Raw genomic sequence first — 9,988 nt, 5'->3', positions numbered from 1 at the left:
TGGTGCATTGTATAAAAAAATGCGTTGTTTATTTTTGAACTCTACACTCTGTTTTTCTTAGATTTATTAAAATAACTAAATATAAATATAAATGTAAATAAAAGACAATAGAAAACTAACATGCTCCGTACATATCTTTGAATAGGTAGTTAAATGAGCTCAACTAATGATTATATTTTGCTAGCTTAATGCATTAAGTTTAATATGACAATCCTAGTTGCATCCCGCGGTGGCGGTACAGAGGAAAACCAAATCCATTCCATCTTGATATTAGAGTTCCGACATTTGAATTTGTATTTTTCAATCAAAAAAATTTTTACATTAGCATCAACAAGAAGATATTACTTTTCATAACCTTACTTGTAATTGAACAACACTATGCGAATATTAATTGCTGAGGCTAATGTTATGCATCGCTCTAGCCCGGTTATTTTTGATAACAGACATATGCATTTCAACTATGGTATCTTCGTTGTTCTTTGGTATCTTGAAACTGATTAAAGCTCAAAAATCAATTTTTTAATATTCTGAGAATATACAATTTCGACTAAAAACTGTAATTCGGTATCGATATTTTTTTTTGAGCTTGTAACTGCAGGGAAAATTTTTATGTGAAATCTTTGTCGCTTTGTGATCGGTGAGTGAACCATCTTTCACAAGACAAAAAGATATAGAAAAAAGTTCAATTTCTACTAATCGTACTCAATTTATTATTTCTTTTCGCGTATAAAAGATAATTGACTGTATTAGAACGAAAGGTATTCATCAGTGTTAAAGAGAATATTTTTTCTTCTAAAATAGAGTGCTGCAAATAAATAATCAAAACACAAACCCCGTTCGATTTTGGCATCACGCCAGAATTTCTCCCGTTGACAAAATCGAATCATACTAAAAATTAACGGTATAATAAATCTAACTATTAAATGTGATTAAACGTAACTACTCGGTTTTGGCACATGTGTACCAAAATCGAACCGTGCCAAAAGTAAAACTAGTTCAAGAGCGTCAAAAGAAAAAAAACAATTGTAGTCCTACGTCAACTATGCGGTCGTGTCTTGGAAACCACCCTGTTACTATTTTACTCTAGAATGGAGTATCGTACAAGCCACAGGAGCATTTTGAAGAACAAGCACAAGGTCTAGATTGAATTTTTGGCACACCAAGAACTTTGGTAAATTGCAATGCGCTTGAAATTATGACAACTTTGATTCTACATTTTCGATTCAGATAATAATTGAATTTCTATGAAAACATTCCTAAGTGTATCTATTTTCAATGCAAGCTAAATAACTTTTGTTATTCTTGTAAGTAATTGTTTTCGTTTGTTTAACCAAAACAGATCAAAGTGGTCCAAATCTTACAAAACACGAGCAATAAATATAGCGATATGACTATTTACATATTAAAAAGTTAGCGATTAGCGAAAGTTCCGCTAATGTGGGTTTAGCGTTTAGCGTTTAGCGATTATCGAGCTAAATTTTCCGGTTAGCGACTTAGCGATAAGCGTCGCTAAATTTTCGGTTAGCGGTGCCCACCACTGGAAATTACTCTTTGTAAGCGCTGTTCTCAATCGACGATACCTGCGCTGAGAGCTATTCCGTAGTCGTTTTAGTTCACGCAACCGAAGAGTATCCCAAGCAGGTGAATTAGGACGCTTCACAAGAGGCAAGTTGGATTTTTGAGTAATGCCCTTTTGAAGGTCGTAAAGTACAAAAATGTGATATAAAAACGACGAAATACTTATTGTCAAGCACGTTTTTCAACCACTATTTTATGAAATAACTTCCAAAATAGTTTCTACACATTCCAAGAGTTATATTTCAAGACATTAACAGTTGGTGGGAAGATTTATTTGAAAATCCCACAGTGCACAGTGGTCTAAGCTCGAAAAATCGTGATCGTTCTTGATTCGACTGTGGAAAATTGATTTTATGTACTCAATGTCTTCAGCAAAATTGTTTCACAGAACAAGGCCTTACTTTTGACGTTTTTAGTTTTACGATCAATCCACCTAACAGTTAGATAAAAAATATAATTTTTCTAATTTTCAATATACCAGATAGCTTTCTTTAGCAAAGCTGTGGAAAATTTTAAATGATAAATTTTTGCTGAATACTGCTATATTTTATCTTTACGTTGGACACGGCAAAATAGAGTTTTTTGTAGAACACCCCTCTTCAAAATCAGTTTTTTGTCTATAACTTTTCCCATGACTGTCAAAACAATAAATTTTACAAAGTTTGAGAGAATCTTAGTTGAATGAATAAAATCTTAGAACATTTTGCTTTGTTTTGACAATTACAGACAAAATAATAGACAAAAAACGGATTTTAAGGAGGGGTGTTCCACAAAAAACTCTATTTTGTGGTGTCCAACGTACAGAACATCGTAGTATTCAGCAATTGTTTATCTTTTAAAATTTCCACAACTTTGCTGAAGGAAGCCATCTCGTATATTGAAAATTAGAAAAAATATTTTTTTATCTAACTGTTAGGTGGATTGATCGAAAAACTAAAAACGCCAGAAGTAAGGCCTTGTTCTATGAAACAATTTTGCTGAAGACATTGAGTACATAAAATCAATTTTTCACAGTCAAATCTAGAACGATCACGATTTTTCGAGCTTAGACCACTGTGCACTGTGGGATTTTCAAATAAATCTTTCCACCAATTGTTAATATCATGGAATATAGTCCATCGAATGTGTAGAAACTATTTTGGAAGTTATTTCATAAAATAGTGGTTGAAAAACGTGCTTTACAATAAGTATTTCGTCGTTTTTATATCACTTTTTTGTACTTTACGACCTTCAAAAGGGCATTACTCAAAAATGTACCGTACGATAATTTTGAAATTTCGACCAGAGATTCTGGACGTCATAACGAATCGAATGGTGTACTCAGATTCTTTGGTGCATTTTTTTTATAATAACGGTCTTTGGGAGCACAGTGAGTACTTTATGACAGTAACACTAGCACCATCTACCGCCGTGTTCGCGCTGCGTCTTGTATTTCGACATCAGCGCTAGTGTACGTGCATGTTTTAAATTGGAAACTGCAAAATATGTATGCGATTGTATGACAGCGTCCCAGACGTTGTGATTTCGCGATGACTGCTATTCGATTGGACATTTGAAATGATAGTTTCTTTGGCGATGGAGCTAGGTTCCAGTGTTACGTCTGGTAGTCTGTGCTACGGTAGTGTGTGTTTATGCGAAAAAAAGTAAGCCTTAGTGAAAATAATGACCCATACATTATTGATTTCGTTGGATCGCTTTCTTGTTCGTTTGTTCAGATTTTGACAGTTCGTTTAGCTTACCGCACATTTCTTCCATTAAATATTTTTTGTCTTTAGCTAGGACTTTAGCTCCGTTTCGAAGCAGAATCAATATTTTCAGTTTTTTTTTTCAGGTAGACACAAATCCTGCTCCATATACTTAAAAAACAATCTTTATTTGTTCACAGTCTACTTGTTATGCCCGCTTCAGGATTTACTCCGAATTCAGTTGTTTAGCTATTCACGGATTTATCATTTTTATACATCAGCTAGTTTTCTGAGCCAAACGTGATTTTATAAAGTTTTATATCATTGTCCTTCGATTTTTAAATAACGAATAAAAATCGTTCTAAATCGCTACAATGACAGTTGGTACATGGGCGAACTGTCATTGTGATTTCGAGCAGATTTCGAGTAGTTTTAATTCGTGATTTAGATAATTAAAGGGCAATTTTTGAAAAACACGTTTAGCTTAGAAAATGCAGCTCAGATGATATAGATCATTGCACACAAAAATAACCTCACTTTTTTTTATACTTCACACGGGTTTGTTTACAAGGTGTTTGAACTTTTTTCCGTTCACCGTTTAGTGATAGAAGTGAAAATGAATGATACGAGTGCGAAAAAGATCGGAAAACTCTCCGCATATTGGAATTCGTTACTACCAGGACGTAAAATGAAGCGTAATGAGCAACACACTATTCACTGGAGCCGAAAATTTAACAAGTCCATGTTGACCATGTAAACAAACCCGCAACAACTGTAAAATCTCTTCGTTCTTCTTTTTTTAAGACGTCGCCATGCAATTCAGGTTATTCGCGTTGAAAGAGATTTTGAAGGCTATTCGCACCTACGTGAACACTCATATGTAATTGTCAAAATGTGCGTGATGACAAAAGCAAAAATATTTCCTTCCTTCTTTATCGCATGCAAAAACCAAACAAATATCAGCAACACCGTCAACGCGAATGATCTATCAAAAAACAGATATATAGTCAAACAACCCAATTTGTTACTACCATTTTACCTCCCTATCTGCTGGAAGTATGACGAAACGAAAAATGCACATGCACATGCAGGTGGCCTTTTTTTGACGATACGGACGATACCTGATTCTCAAATGCATGATGGCTGCGTGCTTTGGTTGCATGCCTGTATGGCCGATGAGGCTTGTTTCCTTAAAAAATACACCCCCTTTTTGGTTTCTTATCAAAGATCAAAAGTCATAATAAACCAAAACAAAAGAAAGATTATCTCTGTCGGTATTATTTTGTTTCTGGTCTGTCTGTGATATATTTTTTTATCAGATTCAATTATGCGTGGCTAAGTATAGTTCGCGTTATATTTTTCTAAAATCCAATTTATTGCGATACTCCCGATAAGCAAGTAGTGCATCTGTAAAGACGGTTTGGTTATGGCTCCAGCAAAGTTGAATTACCGTATTTCGGTTTCGACTTTTTTCGCTAAATCTCACCCAAGTGATGAGTGCTGTGGAAGCAACGGACTTCCCCTAACGCCTAACTCTATCGGAATACTTGGCCGAGCACAGGTCCTGAAAGGCGATTCACTCAAGCATGAGAATCTTTGTGAGTATTTGGATGTAGTTCGTGGCAAGCACGAGAGAACGATAATCGTACAGGAATATGCAGGAAGTCCACTAACGGAGACATTTATTGGTGAGAACTATAAGCATGAGATGGTTATGCGGATAGCTTTTCAGGTGCTCCGAGCGCTAAGTCATCTGAACGGAAAAGGTTTACTCTGTCGGAATTTAGAACCTAGCAATATCCTCGTCAACAGAGACTTCAGTGTTAAGTTGTATAACTATGGGATGTACCATATGACGGATGGAGGAAAGTATACGTCGTTCCCCATTGGAAATGTTAAATATCATGCACCAGAAGTTTTGTTAGGTTCTAAGCAAAACATAAAGAGCGATGTTTGGAGTCTTGGAATAATTCTGGCTGAATTGGCCCTTGGTGGTACATTATGGGAAACTCTGAAGTTGTCCCAAATTGTTCGAAAAATACTTAGCCTTACAACTGCTTCAAATGTACTCGAGAAACTCGCCCGAGAAGAGCAAAAACTAGAATTGCTCCTTGCGCTCGATCCGGCTCTTAAGCGTATCATCGAAGAATGTTTGATTGTTTCGGTTAGAAGACGACCGCAGGCTCAGCAACTGTTGGAAGATGAGGCTTTCGATTTTCTACGAGAAGAAACTTTTGGTTTCCTCGATCCAGCCGGTTTAACTTTATTGGAAAGACATTGTGGTAGTTTGGCTGAAATCTACAATCTTTGGCAATTAGCCGGCGGAGATGTGCAACAGGAATTGAAGAAAGAAGGATTAATCAAAAGCGAAGCACCTATTCTATCATTACCGAAGTAAGTATTTTTGGTACAATATGCTCTTGCACATGTGAAGTAATATGTATGTACAATATTTCAGTTTAGTACTTCTGAATGGAAAGTCGATCTCTCCACCGAAGAGCCAAAGTTTTCTGCACGACAGCCGCCTAATTTTTCTCAATTTTAACATTTTGCTTGAGCGTTTATCTAAAATTCCAGAGGAAGATTACCTTCCGCTAATTTATACCACTAACGCATATTTAGAATCTCCCGTTTTTAAAACTGATTTACCACTGGTGATACGGGAACGTGATACCGTGTATCAATTTCACCGCATAGTACTGCTTAAGACGCTGCTGCATGGATACCCCTATACTCACGATCTACTCAAAAGTTTTGCTAGCAAAGATATTCCTCCACCGTTTCGAGGTCAAGTTTGGGCCTGCTTGCTGGGTGTGTTAGAAAATGGCTTATACGAGAAACTTGATAAGTGTAGCCCGACTCATACCGATAGGCAAATCGAAGTGGACATTCCTCGTTGTCATCAGTATAATGAGCTCCTGTCGTCACAGGAAGGACACAATAAGTTGAAGCGCCTGCTGAAGGCTTGGGTAAGCGCTCATCCTCAGTACGTCTACTGGCAAGGACTGGACTCCTTGACGGCACCTTTTCTATACCTTAATTTCAACAATGAAGAACGAGCGTTTCTGAGTCTCTACAAATTCATACCCAAATATTTGCATTTGTTCTTCCTGAAGGACAACTCCGCAATTATCAAGGAGTATTTGGTTAAATTCTTCCAGCTTATATTTTTCCACGAGCCAGTCCTGGCCAAACACCTGCATGGAATCAATTTTATACCAGAGCTCTACGCTATTCCTTGGTTTCTAACAATGTTTAGCCGTAAGTATTATTGTCGATTGCGCATACAAATCCGAATTAAGTACTTATTTTTGTTTCATCTGCTTAACAGACGTGTTTCCACTACATAAAATATTCCATCTGTGGGACAAGCTGATTCTGGGAGACAATTCCTACCCCCTTTTTATTGGTATAGCAATTCTGAAACAGCTGAAGATCACGCTACTCACCTCGGGTTTCAACGAGTGCATTTTGTTGTTTAGTGACTTGCCTGATATCGTAATGGAGACATGCGTCAACGACTCGGAAACCATGTACCAATTCACGCCTAAGAGCGTAACCTATCGTAAATATGCGATGCATGAAGAGGAACCAGGAGAATTTGTGAGTTGCAAATTTTTCTAGCTATTTGTTCGAATAAATCATATTTTGTTCTTCATACAGGACCTCAAATACACCGACGATGATCACAAAGAGGTGCAGAACGAGCTTTACCCTCGCATTAGCGTTTACGATCTGATACGACTGCTACGCGATCGACCGGCTTGTGTCGCTATCTTGGATCTACGATGCAACCTAGAACACCGAAAGGTGGCTATCGAGAACAGTATAAACGTTCCGTTCAGTTCCGTTTCACTTAAGGAAACTCGCTTAGATATTCTGAACGTACCAAAGTTGGATGCATATCTGCGCAAAAAGATCACCGTCATTGTGAGTACATCACACGAAAGTGCAATGCTCTTTGCCAAGTTCTTAGTTGACTGCCACGTTCCGTATGTATGCATTTTGCACCGCGGGTTCGAAGCTGTTTATCGAACTGATGATAAGTTGATCCTTCAGACGTTTGACTATATTAATACTTTAGCGAAGAGTGTATCGAATATTTCCAGCACTGTTGATGCCTAATTTATTTGTACGTTTTGTTATAATTATCTTAATGTACAGTATTTATATGAAAATGTTTTCATTTGTGGAATCTGAAAATGTAAAATGTATAGATTTTTATATTTATAGAACGTGTGAGGTACTGTGCAAAGCACACTTCAAGCTGAGAGATTAATTCAAATGCATGCATATTAAGTTAAGGAACAAAATCATGAATTTTGAAAATTTTCTAGAGAAACCAGCATTTGCATATTATGTTCAAAAAGAGCAAATTTCTACTGCAAATATTGATTTTCGTACTAGTTTTGCATGTTTTTGAAGAAAAGTTCATGAAAAGTGAAATTCTAATCAGCTAGCATATTCTATTATATTGTATACAGAAAATATAAAAAAACTGAGGAAAATGAAGAATTTGAGTGTATTGATTCAATTAATTTTAATTTATATTTTTATCTCTTGGTATTCGTTCCTTCCAGGGTTAGAAATATGTTTTTGTTGGATTCATTGCATTCGTTTCTCGAATACATCAGGTTAAAAATGATCCGTTATAACTGTAGAGGAATACGACTGCCACGATAGATTTTTTTCTCGTGTATTCACACCGGGTACATACGTGTATTGTAATACCATTCTCGGTGGATGAATATCTGTAGCTTCATTTCCTATTAAAAGCAAGTTATGAAATAATCATCGAATATTTTGGTAACGATCTACCATGAAGTTGTAACGGACCAACGCTTCAAGTGAAGACAGCAGTATCAATAGCGGAGACGACTATTGCAATGAAAAAATTTAGTCAAAAGACGCTGGTTTGGCAAGCCGTTTGCACATAGTGCGATCTTTTTCTTTCTTTGCAAAAAGGATCACATTTTTCAAATTTATTTGAACAATTCCTTGAAAAAGAGATTGCTTCCACTGTATTTATAGAAAGCATAACGTTTCTCCTTCATTCTGGCCAGAGTTGACATTAACTCAATACGCAAAATCTACTTTGCAATGGATTTCGGATAATGATGCCACATTCGTTGAAAAAGACATCAACCTACCCAATATCAATTCAATTGTATCAATAACAATTGTAAAGGTTGTATTCAGATACAGTATCCCGGCAAATGGCAAAGGTCAAAACGATTTGGCCAGGAAGTGCACAAATAATACTGTGCAGAGTTTCCTGAAATTGACGCCTACAGTAGGAGCATTCTATATAAGTTTACAAACTTCTTCATTTATTCCATGCACGGCTACCGGAACTAATTTTATCAATCAGACAAGAGCCGTGGCGGCTCGTGCTGTGTCAGGAAATTGCGCACCTTTATTTATGGTGCCGGTTGGGCTGCTGAAGAGAAGCGATTTCCCAGAGTTGACGTCCGGCATGTTCACGTACAGCTCATGCTGCTCATCGTCATCCGTCCGTGCTCCACTGTAGATAGTAGGTTCGAAAACTTCAAGGGCCTTTCTCCGCGAGAAGCGTTGCTGTCTCGATTCCGTAGAGGACGTAGCTGATTCGATCGTGGCTTACGAAGTGTGAAGTAGACACGATTTCCAACCTGGATGCATCTCTGAATCGCTTTGCTAGTGGTATTGTCGGCGGTCACCAGTGACCTCAAATGCATGAACTCGTCGGCCACCTTAAGCCGCCTACGGAGACTTTAGTTGAAAGGCTGCTGCTGTTCTTATTAGAGCCTCTCACTCACATGTGTTTTTTTTTTCGCGCAACTCAGAAGCTGAACCGACCTTGTGAGTCGTGCCACTCACCCGCCTTCCGGATCACACCCCCAAGGGCGAACAGCAAACAGAGATGTCCAACACTTTGTCTTAACCCTGTGTGCGAATGAAAAGGGCTCGAGAGTCGAGAGTATTCTTTCAACACGTACCTAGAACTTCACTTACGCCATGGTGTCCTTGATCGATAGAGTCAGTTTTTTCGGGAATCCATAGTTGTTCTCGATCGACTGTATCACCGCCGTGTAGTCAATAAAGATGTAATATGTGAGCACGTTGTATACGCGACACTTCTTTAAGATCTTTCGGGCTGAAAAGATTTGGTCTGTGGTTGCGCGGGCTGCCATAAAGCCCGCTTGTTGTTGGCTCATAAACCTCTTGGGTAAAAGTGATAGACGAAGGAAGAGAATCTGCGGGAAAAATAGGCGGCATTGATAAGCGTGATGTCGCGGGAGTTACGGCACTCCAGTTTGTCACTCTTTGCAGATTTCTGGTAGCTTTTCCTGCTCGCAACCCCTGGAAACGGAACCCTGTTATGAAAGTCGTTGCTTGCTGTTTAGATTAGAACTATTGGCGGATAGACGCAACTTGGTTAAAGCGTGCTTCATGCTTTATAGCTGACTTCCTTCAGGGTAATATTGACTGCTCTTTGCTACTTAGCTCTGTGAACATCAACATACGCCGCCGCAACTTCCGATCGCACCCGTTCCTGAGAATCCGTCGTGCAAGGACTGATTATGGCCGTCATGAACCAATGAGTAATATGCCTCGAGTGTTTAATAGCTGTTACCATGTTTTTAACTTTAATGTATCTCGCGAAGCGAACAAACGTAGCTTTAAGCGCATTTTGTGGTAATTTTAAGCTGTTTTTATTGTGAGGTCATTGGGGTAAACATATT

At 37.9% G+C, this 9,988-nt stretch overlaps 1 protein-coding gene across 1 annotated transcript; it reads left to right on the top strand.

Annotated features, from left to right (window-relative positions):
* Positions 1-4,489: 4,489 nt before the first annotated feature.
* On the top strand, positions 4,490-7,763 carry LOC129723377 (TBC domain-containing protein kinase-like protein). The gene is made up of 4 exons (XM_055677571.1): positions 4,490-5,657; positions 5,722-6,524; positions 6,595-6,866; positions 6,927-7,763. Exons 1-4 carry the CDS (start codon positions 4,690-4,692, stop codon positions 7,386-7,388), a joined length of 2,505 nt encoding a protein of 834 aa, XP_055533546.1. The 5' UTR covers positions 4,490-4,689; the 3' UTR covers positions 7,389-7,763.
* The last annotated feature ends 2,225 nt before the right edge of the window (positions 7,764-9,988 follow it).

The sequence above is a fragment of the Wyeomyia smithii genome, chromosome 1, assembly GCF_029784165.1.
Source record: "Wyeomyia smithii strain HCP4-BCI-WySm-NY-G18 chromosome 1, ASM2978416v1, whole genome shotgun sequence".
NCBI lineage: Eukaryota > Metazoa > Arthropoda > Insecta > Diptera > Culicidae > Wyeomyia > Wyeomyia smithii.
The sequence above is the reverse complement of the archived record's forward strand: the minus strand, read 5'-3'. Positions and strand labels throughout refer to the sequence as shown.

Excerpts from the sequence above, each read along its gene's own strand:
- LOC129723377 (XM_055677571.1), top strand. The coding sequence starts at position 4,690 with ATGGCTCCAGCAAAGTTGAATTACCGTATTTCGGTTTCGACTTTTTTC. Across the intron at positions 5,658-5,721 it reads CCTATTCTATCATTACCGAA|TTTAGTACTTCTGAATGGAA; the intron begins GTAAGTATTTTT and ends ACAATATTTCAG. Across the intron at positions 6,525-6,594 it reads GTTTCTAACAATGTTTAGCC|ACGTGTTTCCACTACATAAA; the intron begins GTAAGTATTATT and ends TCTGCTTAACAG.